The 19,065-nt window shown below is 39.8% G+C and overlaps 1 protein-coding gene across 1 annotated transcript in view; it reads right to left on the bottom strand.

Annotated features, from left to right (window-relative positions):
• The window catches only part of THSD7B (thrombospondin type 1 domain containing 7B), a 900,946-nt gene that overhangs the window by 26,360 nt on the left and 855,521 nt on the right, over positions 1-19,065 (bottom strand). Inside the window, exons 18-20 of the mRNA XM_032638606.1 lie at positions 17,655-17,796; positions 16,148-16,263; positions 13,917-14,034 (exon numbers count right to left, since the gene is read on the bottom strand). Coding sequence (XP_032494497.1) covers positions 13,917-14,034; positions 16,148-16,263; positions 17,655-17,796 — 376 coding nt within the window. The remainder of the gene's footprint in view (positions 1-13,916; positions 14,035-16,147; positions 16,264-17,654; positions 17,797-19,065) is intronic.

Raw genomic sequence — 19,065 nt, forward strand, 5'->3', positions numbered from 1 at the left:
AAGCTATTAAAAGTGGGGTCTTTTCGTTGATGTCAAAGATTCTACATTTACCTCTTAAGAGAAATGGAAAGAGAGTAATGACTTCACTTCTGCACAGAATTCACTTGAAAACCTTGGCTAAGAATTCCCACATGCCCTCAAGTTCAGGGAGAAGTAAGGGTAACTCACACCTTCAGTGAACTAGACCTCTTAGTGACCACCAGAATATTATCATAGATTTGGTGGTAAACTAATTCTCTCTGAGAAGACCCTTGAGGAAAACTAGGAAGTTCTAGTCATTGGATTCTAAATTCCTTGAGGCCTGGGATTCTGTCCCTAACATGGTACTCCATATATATTAAGCACTAACTGAATATTTGTTTAATTCATATTTTTATAAATTGTCTATATGATATTATCTGGTATCTGAAAATGTGTGATGATATATCACCGTAATTATTTGGCAGATACCACGTGGTAAGCAATTTTCTAAATACTTTAAATATACTGACTCACTGAATAATCATAACAACCCCGGAGGGAAATGCTATTATTTTTCCATATTATAGGTAACATAGGCTTTGAGAATAACAGAATCTACCCATTCTGCCCCCTGGGCACTGAGAAGAACATATGCTTTGGACAGATGTTCCTTCCCAGCACCACTCAAATCAAATCATACAGGTTGGACATCACCTTATTCATATGAAACACTGTCCCTGCTTGATGAACACATTTGGCTCGAGATTTCACATTAATTCTTGTTTAAATACTCTTCAGTTTTATGATAATCTTTATGTTTATTCTCTTGAACTAAGTATCTACTACCCGAATGTCATTATCATTGCACTCTGGTCTCTATCCATCTATGTAAGAATAATGACAATGTAGTATCACTTTTATCACAGCTAAAGAGGTTCTATTTCATTAAAACCAAATAACTTCAAGCTTGTTCTTGAACTGCTGGCATGCATCATGGCCATTACTTTAGGACTATTTTATTGATTTCCATTAAAGTGACAGATATTTTCTGCTGGACATCAAGGTGGGGGGAACCTAATGAAGTCAATGGAAAAAAAAATGATGCCGTTACTTTTTGAAATAATGAAGTCTTACAACCACTCACTGAAAGCACGTCCATATGATTTCTCTGCCTTTTGCTATCCAAACACCAAGATACGATTTTCAAACGATGCCAACTTCTATCAAGAAGCATACAATCATTCTACATTTTGAAGTATATTATCATGTTTAATTGGCTAATATTAAAGTTCGTAAGAAAAATATTGCTAATGAAGGCACGAGGGTATAAAAGGTACCTACTGCACCTCAAGTTTCTTTGGGTTACTTGGTATCTTTTAATAAGTTCCTTTTTCTAAGTCAGGGGTATTTGGCTGTCTAAATTAAATAATCAGAGAAAGTATCCCTTAAATTAGGCACTTTCCCCACAATTCCTGAAGTTGTAAATATAAAATCTAGCTACATGGAATACAGATGGTATAGACAAGGAGGCCCACCATTTCCAATGGTCCTGGGAATTCTAAACATCACACTGGATGTAATATTCAACCTTGCACCTATCTCTCGGCAGTAATTATTCTATTATAAAAGGGACCTCTAACGGCAGGAGACTTAAGGAATTGTTTTGTGATAGTGATTTCTCATGACAGGAGAAAGCAGGGGAGGATGTGGGCAAATGAAAGATATTTAAAGTTATGATCTGATATAGAATATGAGAAAAAGAACATTTTAAAATAGCTGATGAATGGTGCTAAGAAACCTGGACTTGGCATCAAAATTCTCTAGTTGGAAACAGTTCTCTCAAATTAACAGCTTGTAAATGATGTGACTGTATGAAAGTACTTTAACTCCTCTGAGCATAAATTTCCTCTCCTGTAAAATAAAATTAAGTATACGGAGAGTCACTATCTGAGGATAATTCATGCTGGGGAAAATGCTACTTAAAAATGAATGTTTTTCAAATAGGAATTCAATTATTTTTAATAAATAATGAAAAATGTCTAAATGGGACTTTTTCTGCAAGTAAAAAGTATGCAAGTGGGTTTATTTTATCTAATATCAACTACCATGCAGGTAATTGCAACTATGCAGTTATTATTAGGACAAAGAATAAATCAACCATTGATATTTTTTACATAATTTTATGATGACCCTATGAAAGTTTTATTCTATTGTGACTGGCTTTTGCGGTTTGATCATAGAATCTTTGTTATTTGAGTCACTTTTCATCAATTTTCTCAAGAGCTCCGCTTAATCTTTGGTGTACAGATTGCTCCATTTTGTGCCCCTTTTTTGTGGGTAAACATTCCATTTGCAGCTAGAGACGGACCAACAAATACCTTGATGCAATGACAGGGCATGTGCGTTAATCCAGGAGACTCGTTGACTGGGGGACGGCTTTATAAGTGGTCAGTTCAACAGCAAATATTTTAATAGTATGAGGGGTTCTGCTTCCTATAGATCTCACAGTTATGCTGATTCAGGTGAAGAATACTGAGATGATGAGGACTCCTTGGACTAATCTCATGTTGTATATGAATTTAAAAATACCATATATGAACTACCTTAACAACATAACTAAAATAGAGTAGGTGCTGGCTAAATCTTAATATTTTTAATCATTTATTTTGACAACTACTATTTCATATCAATTCCTAGACCTGGCCCTGGAACAAACCTGTAATGGGTATATAAAGCATGCTACTTGTATTCTATTGGGCTTTTTCACATTAAATGCACACAGCTACGAAGTCCATAATGATTTAGCCTGGTCCCACCCAACCTCTTACACCCTAGCCTACACTCCTTCTGCCCTCGGAGTAAGAGTGAAGGTGGCTGCCGTCCACATCCTCATGCTTCCAATCTAAGAATAAGAGAAATTTCTTGGACACTCTCCAGACAACTCTTGTTTGGGTTTACAAATCTATTTGAAACCTGAATTCAATAGTTGATATAGACAATATGTTTAATGGGTAATACCAATGAGATATAGAAACTGATTCTCTTATTCTTCTGCACTTCAGGCTATAAAAGAGAGAAAAGCACTAGCTCCAAAATGTTTCCACTTGAATAAAGACCCAGATTACTGTAGGTTAAGTTTGCTAGCAATTCTCTCTGAAACTTTTCCTCCCCTCCCTTTAGGAATATTGGGAACTCATTATAAGCAACAGTGATACTAGGCCTACTGTTAAATTAGCAATAATTTCTGGCATTGAAGGAAAAAGGATCGCATGGTAAGACTTCCAGAAGAAAACAGATAGTGGGGCACACTAGTTGTAACACACACACATCCCCCCTCAAAGAAAGGCCAATACTGGTATCTGCATACAGGTTTAAAGCATATTGGACCAGATCACACTCCCATTGAACTCAGCAGCGGTCAGGCTTCACTCTGAGGCTCCACTGACAAAGGGGATGTGGGAAATTTTAAGCAGTAAAAAAAAAAAAAAACCCTCAAAACACGTTACATAGGGCTTCCCTGGTGGCGCAGTGGTTGGGAGTCCGCCTGCCGATGCAGGGGACACGGGTTCGTGCCCCGGTCCGGGAAGATCCCACATGCCGCGGAGCGGCTGGGCCCGTGAGCCATGGCCGCTGAGCCTGCGCGTCCGGAGCCTGTGCTCCGCAACGGGAGAGGCCACAGCAGTGAGAGGCCCGCGTACCGCAAAAAAAAAAAAAAAAAAAAAAAAAGATAGCTGTGAACCATTATGAATGGGTTATGTTTGTTTTAAAAAGGAAGAAATAGGTCTTCCCTGGTGGCGCAGTGGTTGAGAGTCCGCCTGCCGATGCAGATGACACGGGTTCGTGCCCCGGTCCGGGAAGATCCCACATGCCGCGGAGCGGCTGGGCCCGTGAGCCATGGCCGCTGAGCCTGCGCGTCCGGAGCCTGTGCTCCGCAACGGGAGAGGCCACAGCAGTGAGAGGCCCGCGTACCGCAAAAAAAAAAAAAAAAAAAAAAAAAAAGATAGCTGTGAACCATTATGAATGGGTTATGTTTGTTTTAAAAAGGAAGAAATAGGTCTTCCCTGGTGACGCAGTGGTTGAGAGTCCGCCTGCCGATGCAGATGACACGGGTTCGTGCCCCGGTCCGGGAAGATCCCACATGCCGCGGAGCGGCTGGGCCCGTGAGCCATGGCCGCTGAGCCTGCGCGTCCGGAGCCTGTGCTCCGCAACGGGAGAGGCCACAGCAGTGAGAGGCCCGCGTACCGCAAAAAAAAAAAAAAAAACCAAAAACCACAAAAAACTCGTTATATATTTGTCAATGTATACATTCATAAAATAGAGATGGAGTCAAACACAATGGTTCTCTGTTCCGACCATACACTCAGATCCGGGGAGCCAGTCACCAACACTGTTACAGTGATAGGCTCTACACAATGGTTCTTCTGGGGCCCTGACAGATGCTCATCGAATTAACTGAAAATCATGGTTTTGATAGCCCTGGACAATTTGAATACGACCCAGGCACACAATGCAAAGTACGTTTGAATGGGAAATTGGAAAAGGAAATATATAAGAATAGAGCAATGAAGAACATACCTGTTTAACCTTAAATAGTTCATTAAATATCTGAGCAATTTATATGAACCTACCTATAAACTCCAACATACCGTAGCCATGTAAATACGAAGACAGTAGTATATGAAGTCACTTTGAGCTTATAGAATGTTATTTGAATATTACTGTTACTGGTTTGCTTTCCACCTGGGAACTATTTTTTTTTAACCATGAGTTACATTTTCAAGGCGTGTGCACAACCGTTGGCAGGGAATGGTCTTCCTGAGCTGACATCTGTAAGGGTTGGCCAACCTACACCACAAAGAATGACGTTCAGTGTCACTAACCTCAAGGTGATGACGGTCCTTCCTGATATGCACCAAAAAATTAGGTTACTGAATAAACTGTTTCCATTTTTAAGTATTTGCTACTTTGAATTTATTCTTAAGCCTTTGGTGGCTGCTACCTAGTATCAGTCAGTTGAAAATACTAGCAGATTACAAAATAAATGAAAACAGAAGCAAAGGGATACTAACAACCACCTCGTTAATAGCTGGTCAGGTCAATCTATTAATCAGTTTTAATCACACATGTCTCTGTGGTTAAGGCAATTTATTGTATAATACCTTTTGTCATTATAAAAGTATTCCTCATTATGGAGGGAGGGTCTAAATTAATTGAGTGAATACAACGTTCTAGGATATAGAGATGATATAGCATATTCTTGCTTAGTTCTGTTCCCTTCCTTATCCTGCTTTCTTTGTTTTCTTTCCCCCGAGAGCACCTGTTCTCCCCACCCGCCTCAAATGTATCACTTCAACAAGAATCCCAGTCTCATTTCCTATGTGATAAACTGAAGCCCAGAGAAAGTAAATAATTTTTGCAAAGTCACACAGCTAGAAGGATGGGAACAAAAATTGCTTTTACTCCAAAAGCATCTGCTTTCCAACAGATCTCACCTGGTCCAAGTCAGGTATCAGATGCTATGCTGAGGTCATTAGGCCACTTGAACAAGTTTGAGAAGTACACTTAGGCCTCCCCTCTGCAATAAATGGGCTACCTGTATTCACACATTTCATATTTTCCTTTAGAAGAAACTACTTACAATTATGGTATTAACACCTTACTCTGTGATAACTCTTTATTTGCTTTTGGGTACTTGTCAGAGTAAATTTCTGAAAGCAGAAGTAAGTTAGATTGTCTATAAAATGCTCAGTTAATTTCATGCAGTTCTTTCTGCTGGACATCTGTTTTTTACTTCTTTTACCACACATCATCTGGAATTTTTATCCAAGTTTATTTTTTAAGTGCCAAGTTTGTCGTAAATACACAGCCTGGATTGACATGGATTGGGGATCAAGGTTATTTTCTAATATAACGGAGTGGAGAAAAACTACGATCTTGATCTGCAGCCTCAAGATAGATCTTCAGCATGTGTTTGGCATTGCTGAAGATGGAAGGTGCAGTAACGATTCTGCCTTCAGAGCTACAGCCCATGAGTTTCCCCTATAGAGGGACTCCTTGGCTTGTCTAAAAATGGCTTCAGGCATCCAGACACCTTTCATCACAGAGAACACTCAAGTTAGGCAAGGCAAAGAGTCCATAAGTTTTTCAGAGTGAAATAGATGAGCCCCAGCCATGACCATCTATTTGGGGGTGGGGTTAGCGAAGTAAGGAAGTAACAAGACCACAGTTTTAGAGGTCAAGATAGACCATGGTATCACGGGAGTGAGATAGGTCTCTTAAAGGCAGATTAGGCACCCGTTGCCTTTGCTTGGAGATAGAGCTCCAGATTTCTCTGTGACAGTGCGTATGCATTCTAGCTGCTTATTTTCAGTTCTATTCCCAACAGTCACATGCCAGACCCATTAAGAGGTATCAAAACTTGACAGACCACTGTAAGTATACAGCAGAAATACCCACAACGAGGCTCTCTCCGTGAGATGCAAGATGACAAAGTCACAGAGAGTGATTTTAGCAATCTTGGAGCTATTCTATCAGTCTCACACATTCCCTGTCTGGAAGACTGGCTCCCTGCAGCTATATTCCAATTAGATGGAAGAGATAATAATACGCAACACTGCTAATTATGAGACAAGTATACATTTAGGAGGCTTAAAATTCAGAGAGACTTAAAGCCCTCACTGCCCTTTATGTTCCAATCTGAGATCCATTTCCTCTGCTTATTCTTAAATACACCTAAAAATGATGAGAATTTTTATAAAGTGACATAGCACCCAACCCAGGACCAAGTACATAACATGAACATTTACATATACAGTGTCAGATGTAAAGGGGCACAGTGGAGAAAATGGGGCTTAGAAGACACCTGAACTTGGGTTCAAATGTTTCCTCTACAACTGACAAGCTGTGTGACCTTGAGCAGGTTACTTAATTGCCTGTCCCCGTACCTGTAAAGTTATGCCTATAATTTCACAGTACTCTTGTAAAGAGCTAAAATACTCCTGGTACCAATAATTGTGCCTTTGACCAATAGATATTAAAAAGCAATTATTCTAATATTTCATCTTTTTACCGATAAAAGATAGTGGAAGTGAATTCTGCAAAGGCTGGCTCAGTCTTACAACTGGCCATTGGAAAAGCCAGCTTTAAAACTGGATATTCTCCTCTAGTCTTTCTTTTTTCCCATTCTATAATTCAGCTGCTTGTTCTCTGTCATAGGAACTAATTACTTGATATAGTCAGTAAGTTTGAGCTGTTATAACTATTGGACTGTGTGTGATCAAGGATATGACACTGATCATGTTTTATTCAGACACAAACTGAAGGTTACTGGCTTGCCTTTTAAAATCTTTAAACAAAAAGAGAAAGAAAAAAGCTGGAAAGCACAAACTTGTGGTGCTTTGGAGTTAATACAAAATTATTATTTTCATTATGGACTAGCGTGGACAGAAAAATCATATGCCATCTGTGAAACACAAGAGGCAGGCTGGATTACATAGTATAGAAAAATATTATGAACTCATACACCCTGAATTAAAAACTACGAAAGAGGAACAAATCATAATCTGGGATTAACAACCTTCTTGGAACGTTTTGCTTAAATAATAATTATGAATAATTCATGATATGCTAAATTTAGGGAGTTCTACATTCCACTGAACTGATGAAAATTCAACAAAGATCATCACTAATCCAAATATTAAGCTCTTCTATTACATGCTTTGATCTTTGAAATCTATCTAAAAAGATCCCTTAGTGGAAGTCTAGAATCAGTCTCTCTTTAACGTGAAATAAATTGGATTCAAGCTGTTCTAACCTTGAAATCTTTAACACAATTAGAAAGTATATGCCAAGCATCAGGTGTACATTAAAGAGACAACCCAGACTCTTGGAAATAAAGAGCTCACTTCAAAGTTTCCCCTCAGATCAATGTAGTTCTGTGGGTTTGATGGGGAAGTGTGGCTATGGGGGAAGCATCCAGGACACCCAGCTTGCTAGGATTTGCCCGACAGCCCGGTGATTTCCTAAACGGAGACAACGGTGTGCAGTTTGCTCTTGATAAAGAAGTCAGCGGAGAGCCGCAGGTGCTGAAGTCAGACTCCCCTGCAACTTGCTTGCGCACTTTCATGTGACTAAATAAACTCTGTCTCCTCTTGCGGTCCCTGCCCCATTGCCGTCACCACTTGGAAAAAAGAAAGCGGCTAGTACAAAAGACAGCTGCGGGGCCGCATAGCACAGGGAGATCAACTTGGTGCTTTGTGACCACCTAGAGGGGTGGGATAGGGAGGGCGGGAGGGAGACGCAAGAGGGAAGAGATATTGGGATATGTGTGTGTGTATAGCTGATTCACTTTGTTGTAAAGCGGAGGCTAACACACCATTGTAAAGCAATTATACTCCAATAAAGATGTTAAAAAAAAGGAATAATAAAAGGTGGCAAACTTATATTAATATAAACTGACTATGGAAAGGCCCTAAATAAATACATTCTGAATTGGAAAAATAAAATAAAGTGATTATTGAAAAAAAAAATTTTTAAAGACAGCTGCGGGCACACCATTTTAGAAGAGACAAGGCGCAGATGTTTTTCAATGGTAGTTTCCAACCTTTTCGGCGCCAGAGTTTGGTCTCTTTTAAGAAACAAGTTCATCTGTGCCATACATTGCTGCATTTGATTATTTGCTGTTTGTCTGTCACTTTTAGCTTGTGCTGCATGAGGATTAAGGCATGATTTAAATGCAGAGTTGTCTCATTTTGGAAACAGTACTATCTACCAGGGAGCTGGTGATCAGAAAAGAGAGGTGCTGGAAGAGTACTGATAGTTTGAGGGCTGGTAGAATAGAACAGAACAGAATAGAATAGAATAGAATAGAATAGAACAGAACAGAACCACAAAGGCTGTCTCAGCAGTGTCCTGACGGTAGCTGCCTAAAAATTCAAGGACTATGTGTCCTATTCTTTGTACTGGTCATTTTATTTATTTTTGTAAAGATGAAGATTGGGCACAAATATAATTTATAAATGGTCCTTTTTATATTTTTGTTTGTAGGTTCTGATATAGAGCCTTGAATGCAACAGGCAGTCAAAAAATGCCTGTGAGATTGAACCCTGAGAAGCCTAGTGAAGAAAACACCAGTTACAAGAACTACGGCACCTTGTCATTCGATTCTGACATAAATATCACCTCCTCAGTGGCCTCTCTTCCCACATCCCTCACTCCCCTGCAAGACACTTGTTATTCTCCATCACATAACTTGTTTTTTGTTTCGACACAGCACTCATCAGTGTCTGTTACTTTTGTGTATATTCACTTGTCTATTTGCCGTCTCCCTGTCTTGTCATCACCATCTAGTTTCCTACTAGAATGTTAGTTTTATGAAGTCAGGGGACTTTGTTTCCCTGGGATCTTATCCTTTCTATACATGGTGTATCCTCAGCTCCTGGGAGAATGCCTGGCTTTGGGGAAACTTCCAGTGAGTATTTGTGAAATATATGAGTAAACGTCTCTACAGCCCTGACTTCTAGAAGTCAAAATAGCAGGATGACCATATAATGTATTTTCTGCACTGCCACTTTTGACAGTGAAAGAGTGCGCCAATAGGTGTCAGGATATGGATAATAGATGTAAACTTTATAAATCCTGGTTCAATAAATAAAGGAAAAATAGAATACATATAAATTTAGATTCCTGGAACGTTTGCCAAATATCAGGATTATGGAATATTTTTTTAAAAGGCATTATTACATCTTAATTCAGGAGATCAAGGCATCTAAAGGTCAAGAAAGGATTCTCAAGAACTTATCCTAGCAGACCCTTAGAAGCTAGCTAGAGGTGATTTATAACTAGTGCTATATTTATGTGCCAATGGAAACTATCAAAGGACTTCCAAGTGCTTTACACAATTCGATTTCTCTACGTAGTTAACATCCCTTCTTTAGTCCTTCTGTGCCTTAGGTCACACGATGACTTTCCTTAGGAAATTTTCGATCGTTTGTCTTTGTTTATTATTCTAAGGATTAGAAAAGGTGAATTTAAGTTCAAACTCTAATCGCCTAGAAATCTCTAATAGTGGGATTCAGATTTGGAAAGTATTTTTCCTTGTTTGTTTTTGTTTTTCAAGTAGACTAACGAGGTCTCATGAGTCCACAGCACTAACAGAACTGCTTGAAAAATTAAAGTCATATTTTATAATACTAAACTTACAATTGGGGGTCTTAGTTTCAAAGGTAGTGTATTAGCATAACATGGAGATCTGTTACGTTTCACTGACTTTGTACAGTGGCAGAATTAGGATATCTGGGGCAAAAATAATGATAAACAGAGGTTCTGTCTCCTTGCATTGAACACATTCTTGAGTAGTGATACTCAAGACTTGTGAGTTTAATTAGAGAGAGGAGAAAATAGCCCCTGGCAGGGGTTGGCTAACTTTGGGCTTACGATCCAGTCTGCAAGCTTTTCCCCTTCAAACTTTCCCCTATAGTCCAGAACCACCTGGGCAGTGACAAACGTTAACTGAGATTTCCCCCATGTGCCAGGTACTGTGCTTCATGGGAACTAGAGGGATTCACCTATGAAGAACCCAAACAAGGTCATTGATTCCTTAGACAGATGGATATTAAAATTGATTCAGGGACTTCCCTGGTGGTCCAGTGGGTAAGACTCCACACTCCCAATCCCCGGTTGGGGAACTAGATACTTGCATGCATGCCTCAACAAAGATCCCATGTGCCGCAACTAAGACCCGGTGCAGACTAACTAAATAGATAAATAAATAAATATTTTTTTAAAATGCCATTTGAAACATTGTAAAATGTCTATATTGACACGATGACAAAATAAAAATTCTAAAAAAATTGATTCAATTTATACATAATTAAAGTATTAGAAGGTGATAGTGGGGGTGATGGTGAGATATTCCACGGGAGGCAAGGAATCAAGGTGGAAGGAAGCATACACTCAAGATCGTGACTGAAATATACTATATCACAGCAGAGAGATCCAACATGATGGTGGAGGGTGATGGGGATAGAGAGGCAGGCATGCGGGAGATCCTACAGGTCCCCGTGGACCATGCTCACAATACAGGACTTCATCCCTTCTCTACTTTTCCATGCTACCCTTTATGGCTGTTCTCATAGCTGTAAGGGAGTCACACCTCCTAGCAGAGGCCCAGGAGGACAAGACTGCAGTGCTTCTGGCTGTGGGATAACCAGGGTAGCTCACGCTGGACAGGGAAGCAACCAGTTATTCACATCACTAATGCAAATAACACCTCTAGTTTAATGAACTCATCTACATGTAATATTACCTATTTGTTTATTGTGTATTGTCCCTCAACTAGATTGTAAGCATCATGAGAAGAGGGAAATTGTCTTCCCCCCCCCCCTCCACTGCTTCATGTCCAACACATTGTACTATGACGGGCAGATTAGTATTTGTTTAATGGATAAATGACTCTTAAGTCAATAGGAAAACAACTCTTTGGCTTTGCATTTTCAAAATATTACTTAGACTGTGATTTTAATGTATGGACTTTGAGTGGGGTAAAAGGACGAGATGTGAGAGTGGACCATGAGAGGAACTGAGTCTATGGGAAAATCTTTAAAAGACCCTAGGGAGTCTCTGATAACACTCTTTCCTGCTGGCGCGTAGGAAGGTGGAGATGGAAATTAACACATAATAAACACCAATGCTGTGTCAGGTACTGTGCTAGACGCCTACATATACTTCATAGCATTTAATTCTCAAACCCCAAGCAAAGCCTCTAACATGTGCATGAATTCCATTTTAGAGATGAAGAGGCTGAGACTCAGATAGAGTAAGTCATTTGCCTAAAGAGCTGCAATTTGAAACTCGATTTACCCAACTTTAAAGTTGATGCCCAGCTGGAAACTATACATGCTGCCAATCAGAATATTTGAGAAACTAATATAGGTCAATCGATCACTGAAATCTTGGTCCTAAGATTTGCCATTTGGTTTCCTGAGGTGCTTTTGCAGGCTCTCAATTGTGCAGGAGATGGCATGCTGTTATTTCTGGACATTGTGATTCCCAGAGTTTCATTTTGAGTGATGCTCTTTATGGAAATAAATTTCAACTTCCTTAGCTGTGGTTTTCTAAGGCATATCCTGAGTACTGTTGTCAGCTCTGCCCTCTCCAGGATCTTAGAGTTGACTTCGCAGGTGAGCCCCTTTTCCTGCTACATCCTGCGCTTGCTCCTCAGACAATCCCAACTAAGGCAGAGAATTATCAATATGCCCAGTATGCTCATTTGTGAATAGCTTAGAAATGAGCCCATATCCTAGTTCCAGTGGTCCAGTCACAGAGCTTCTAAAAACCTCCTTCCAAATATCTTTGTTTGGTGATCAGATCCAGGTCTTTTAACCCCTTTCCCCATCAGATTCCATGATTCCTCCAACATGCAATTCTTCTTCCCTTTTCCTCCCCTACTTAGTGACTAACCATATAGCAGGATTTTCCCTAGGTCCCTATTCCAAATTTCTGACATTTACCTTGTGATAAACTGTAACTCTTTTTCAGGATGAGAACCCTATCCTAAACCACAGCTCTGTGCTTGCCTGTTATGCTCTCCTTGTTCTCTTTATATGGACACATGTTTTGGTCCCTACTTTAGCCTGATGGCTGGAGTGCCATCTGTTGCTGCCATTTGCCTAGCTCCCGAGTATCAGCCGCCCCCTGAATTCCTTGCCATTGTTCATTATTTACCCAGGAACTTATAGTATTAATAGCTATCTGTTCAGCAAAGATTTATACTCCCTTTCCTCCACAGGAACCGTTTCCTCCATAACACTGTTGCTAAGAAGCGACTAGCCATCCAGAAACTACATTTCCTACTCTGCTATCTTGCACTGAGCTGGAGAAGTGCAACCAAATTTTATCCGATGGAATATAGATAGCAGAGATATACACAACTTCCAATCTGGTCCATAAAAACCTCCCCAGGACGAGCTGGATATCACCCTCCAGAGAAACTTGATTATGTTTAAGCGGTAGGGCCTCCATCAATCTGTGTCCATGGTTGACTTCGTGAAGCAGAAACTACCCCTTCCTTTATGGGAGTGAAAAATTAGTTTCTAATCTATGATATGAAGCCACTGTGACTGGGGGGGTTTACCTGATACAGGAACTAATTTTACTTATAGGATACATCTTCTTCTAAAAGCCACAGAGGCTAACAAATTTTGAATTGGTTGAACTTAGGACCTTTACAATAAACACCGTCCCATGGGGTCAGCGGCCCCTCCGGGGTCTGTCACTGTTACTAGGCCAGTTCTTCACCCTCTGCCTCATTATAAAGGACTGATACTACTCAGCCATAAAAAAAGAACGAAATAATGCCATTTGCAGCAACGTGGATGCCACTAGAGATTATCATGCTAAGTGAAGTAAGTCAGACAGAGAAGGACAAACACCATCTGGAATCTAAAATATGGCACAAATGAACCTATCTATGAAACAGAAACAGACTTACAGACATAGAGAACAGACTTGTGGTTGGTTGCCACGGGGGAAGGGTGTGAGAGAGGGAAGGTCTGGGAGTTTGGGCTGAGCAGATGTAAACTAATATATAGGAAGGATAAACAACAAGGTCCTACTGTGTAACATGGGGAACTATAGTCAATATCCTGTGATAAACCATAATGGAAAAGAATATTTAAAAAAAGAACGCCTACTATGTGTATAACTGAGTCACTTTGCTGACAGCAGAGATTGCCACAGTATTGTAAGTCTACTATACTTCAACAACAAAAAAGAAACATTAAAAAATAAAAAAGGACTCATAGGAGGCCAGGCTCGTTCCCTCTGCTCCCCTGGGCCAGCCTCATGTGATGTCCAGCTGGCCAACATGCCTTATCCCGTGTGTCAAGCTATGGCATACGGAGAGATACTTAAAGACTAAATTGTTTTGTGGGAACCAACACAGGGAAGCCACATACCTCCATGACCACAAGTCTGTGAGCACTCTGTCCAAGCCGTCCACCCCGAGAGCTGACAGTTGACCACGCATTCCACCAGGCAGTGAAGGCTCATCCTCTGGGGCTTCTCCAAGTTATGCTGCAGATGGGAGGGAAATGTGATTGTACTGGAGAATTCACAGCAACATCCAATCAAATCACTATCCTTTTATGGGATAATAATCTTTATTCTATGAGAATAACCTTTCTGCATTTTTGTGGGGAAAAATATCCTGGCTTGTAGAAACTGATGGCAAGCCTAGAAAATGATGGTCCTTATTTCACGAAATAGAAACTTGTCAGCCCCAATTTTTTTTGATAAAATCCTCAACTTTAGAAGTAGATTGGCAGTTAAGGTACCGGGAAAGCAGGCAGTTATGTGACACAGAGATCTGTCCTGTCACTCAGCCAGTAAGGAACCAGGAGGATGCCTCGCTGTTAAATCTAGGCTCCTTGCCCTCTGGATGGGCCAACAGTACATAGAGAGCTCAAATTAATAGCTACCTCGGCTAAAATAATAAATAGAAAAAGAATAAAACTCAAATCTACAAACCACCTAAAGTTTGTAAAAAAAGACCAATTAGCTAAAAACAATCACGGTCTTAATCAAGGGAAAAGCTGATGATACTGTTTCTTTTCCTCTTATCCTCTCTGAAATCCACATCTAGGCAAAATTACACATTTCCTAATGGCCAAGGTAGAAGAGGTCTTAGTGAAAGAATAAATCATCCAAGAAACACAGAAAGAATAAAAAAATTCTGTTTTAGGAATCACACACTGTGTGATTGGGGAAAATGCTAACACTCAATACAAGTTACATATTAGCAATGTCCACACTGAGATAAAATTAATGATTATAGCATGATTACTTGCTAAGTGGGCAAAACAGAAATGACCACATGGGATCTATGACCCATTTGAGATATATAGGTATTCTAGTTAGGTTAATTTGGGACTTTAACGTTCTTTAAATATTTGCTGGATATATGGGAATTTAGAAAGCAGAGAAACTGATTTTTCTATTAATGAATAGTTTATATCGCTCTTTGTATCAAAAGGAAAGCTTTATTATGTACACTAAATGTAAGATTTTCACTTATTTGGAGTTGTTGTAGATTGGTGATTTATTTGTCTTGAAGCAGACAACATCTTGAGAGGGAGATGAAATTAAACAAAATGTTAAAATAAATCACTGACACTTGGTAGACGGAACTCTGCCCTGTATTAGCCAGTCTCAGCATTTCATTAAATGGGCTGTTCAATTTCAGATGGTCTAGTCTCAGGGCTGGTGTTGGTCCATGGTGGTACTGTTGGTTTAAAGAGATGTTATGGCAGTACTTAACAAGGCTGAATCAGGATCGGTGAGGAGGGTTTTGTTCTGATTTTAATTTCCACTTGTGGACTCTTCTTACTTAAGGAGAAATGGGACAACTTTTATTTTGCTGGTTTCCGTGGAAACCTGAGCTAACTGGCCCCACCTATTTCCAATTATTCCAAAGACTGTTTTAGTGATTCTTATAATGGGACAGCATATGGTCATCTTTATTTCTATTAAACTGCCCCCATCGTGCATTTCACTTATACGTTGGGAAGGAAACGCCAACTTTCTTGGAACAGGTTTGATTATAGTTTTTGTCCAAACTCCACATATTTTGTCATTGGGAAAAAAAGGGAGCAATAAAATTACAAAAATTCAAAAGCCACTAATTTGAAACTTGGTAGGCAGGCATTTTGACTTACCTTGAGAAGAAAAACGCAACTGTGCTAATTACCTAGCAATCATTTGCTCAGCAAATTAGCAAAGTATTCTAATAGCAAGTGTCAGTGTTCATCTTATATGCAAGGAACGGTGTTTCCTATTTAGGCAAATGAATCACCCGCCCGATACAAAGAGTCATATTTAAATATTAGAGTCACCTGATGTCAATAGTTTGTTGGCAAATAAGTTCTTTAAAATAATGGAAAAAACTGTATTTTTAATGAATCCATTTCCCCAATGCAAAATGACCTTTCCTGGTCATTTTAACTAAGTTCAAACGAGTGAGATATAACTGTATGATACTAGTACCTCTACTCTGACTGAACCTAAGCTGTGATGAGTAGAAATCAGACTGTCATTTATATCAAGCACTGTGGAGGTTGCAGACCAATATTCAAACAAATAAACAAACAAACAAAGCCATGGGTGTGGGATACAAGTATACACAACTCACCTGCTCGCACTGGTCCACACTGACAGGCTTGCCATCACTGCGCACACAGCTCAGAAGGCGGGTCCTGATGCCTTGCCCACAGGTCGCATTTTCACTCAGCTGGCACGTGCTCCACTCTACAGGCACAGGGTCACCACACTGAGTTTCAAAGTTATGACCATGTGAGCAAAATACAACACACCTTTGATTCTCTGCATTGGTGGAGGAGAGTGTGCACAGAATCCTAAAACCACTTTCAAGTGGCTTCTAAAAGCATCCTGCAATTCTTTTATTGAAAAACAATCAATCAGATCACCAAATAACAAAAGTGAGCTACCTTCCTAAGTTTGGTTTCTTGAGGTCAAAAGCCAAGTAATTTTTAGAAACCGTCTCATAGTTGGCTGAGGTAGGAAAAGAGAAACACTAAGCACAAGGGCAAAGGAAAACCAGTTTGGAATCATCTATTTGCTGGGGATAATTGAGAGAGGAAAACAAGAACAACAACAACCAGAAATGATGCTAGTCTTTGATGTAAACTTGAAGATGTTTTCAAGGAATAAACATAATTTTCTAAAGGTACATTGGAGCCAAGAGAGGTACCCCAGAAGGGAAAGGGGGCAAGATATATGCACTATTTCAGGAACTCTCATTTTAAGAAAATTATTCTCTCATGAGAGAAGCTTTTGTCAGTCTGGCTAATTGTATTACAAACTGGACACCAGGAGTTAGAATAAACCATCCCATGACTAATTCTTTTTTAAAAAATCTTATTTTGTTCTTGTGGGTAGAAAAAAAGAAAAGATCCTAGATCATATACAGTAAGAACCTATCTAAGGAGATTTTTCATATGTGGTAGATGATCTAAGAGCTTAATAGGAAGAGCAAAGCCATATATAGTAAAATCAGCATTTTAAAGACATGCTCTTCCAGTAAAAGGAAATCTTACTGTACTTCTCAAAAATTATTATGAAAACTAATGATCTGAAGGACCTTTAACTAAAGAAAAAGGGAACATATGCCAGGTCAATGTTTACCTATAAAGACAATCAGACAGCCCCATAGAATTCCCTAGGAGGTTCTCTACACGAGAAATCTCGGTAGTGCCGCTGTGTCCTCAGTGGGGAATTAGTTTCAGGAAAAGGCTATTGTTTTGCCTCTGCAGGCATGTGGCCATTTGGTCATCAGTACTGAATTCTATGCTGAGACAACCGCTTCCACATTTCGTGGCATTCTGTGTGTCTGCCGCTACAGGGAATGGCAGGGAGCAGATCAATGTGACTACACAGTCCTTTGGTATCAGACACTGAGCCCTATGGTGCCCAAGAGAAACCTGAGCTGTGTCTGAATGAGGCTGTGGTGATTTTCAGTGCCTCTAAAACATCCCTATCCAGTCAGGTCCCCCATTCATCCTTCATGAGCCCCATAGAGCAAGTACATCACAAGCTTGAATTTCTGGAAATAACAAAAGCCATGGACCAGCTCCATTCTATGACAGCTTGGTTCCTTGCTTCGTGGTTTTCAACCGTACCTGTTAGATTGTACTGGAACTGGAAGCAATTTTCATTGAGGAGGCAGGGCCGCACCTGTGAGTCTTCAGCGCACGTCCTTGAGCTCAGTGACGGCCTCAGCAGATGGCGGGTCCTTCTCTGCGTTGTGTGTGGATCACACGACTGTGAAAATCAAAGAGCAGGCAGAGTTATAAAGGACCCCATGTTTGTTGATAAATTCTATGTGCTTATCTGTATACACGGAGACACATGTACAGCAGCCACAGGGTAGAGACTGTTGAGAGTATGAAACAGAATATTTAGAAAACAAAACCATTATGGGATTCAATGTAAATAGTTTTGGGGGTTTTCACCTGACAGCTCTTTCTTGTTCTACATTTCACTGAAGCCTACATTTCTATCTCCCATGTATACTTAGGCACATGAGACTATTTTCATCCATTAAACACTCTCTATTCTAAAATGCGTCTGCCATGTAGCAAGAGACGAATGCATTTTGATGTTTCAATGAATGAAAAAAAGGAAGATAATGTCCCTTGTGCCCTCAGATAGTCTAACCCAATAGAAATAATCACACAGAACATTTTAATGAGAAAATCATTAAAAAAAAAACAGAGAGAGGGAATTATGAAATCAATATTGCCGATATACCAAAACTTTCCTCTTATTTGGGAGGACCTCTGATCCACAGAAGATGAGCCACTGCATGCTGTTGCCATTTCAGCAAAATAAATGTACAAATATGAACTTCAAAGATCTCCTGCAAAAATCAAAATCTACCCAGGGGTCTCACATGTCCTCTTATAGCCTCAACTCATATGACATTCTTGAGCCAGGTAAAGCTACCTGCTACCTGTCATCCATCTGCTCTACTCACAGAGGACCTTCAGAAGTTCCCCACTACTGCAATAATCTCCTTTCACATGTCCTAAATCCTAAACTTCTTCTTCTTTAGAACACTAACCAAGGCTTCATCGTTGACAGTCTTTCTCTTAAGAATGACAGATCCTTCTCTTCCTTCCTAAGCAACCCATGCTGAAGAGCACAGGCTTTGATTCTAAACATATACATATAAGTTCCACCTGCCCTTATATGATCATTCTTTGTTTATTACTCTGTCTCCTTTTCTTTATAAACTCTTTGAAGGCATGATGGATCATGATTTCTACTTCCCATATCACTCCCCGAAAATCTTGATATACATTTTACCCGCAGTGGTTGTTCAATAAACACCATTAAATATGGTCACGACAATGTAATTCCAGACCTAAAAACCTCGGGCACATAGATGTTTAAGCCACAGGAAAAAGAGAAGTCTCTGAAGTGATGTCATCAAATCATCATTTCCATATTTGGGATGTTTATTTTTTTATTCCTTTACCTTTTCAGATATTGTAGCAAGAACAACCTGTAAACTTAATCTTGGCTGTT

The sequence above is a fragment of the Phocoena sinus genome, chromosome 7, assembly GCF_008692025.1.
Source record: "Phocoena sinus isolate mPhoSin1 chromosome 7, mPhoSin1.pri, whole genome shotgun sequence".
Lineage (NCBI taxonomy): Eukaryota > Metazoa > Chordata > Mammalia > Artiodactyla > Phocoenidae > Phocoena > Phocoena sinus.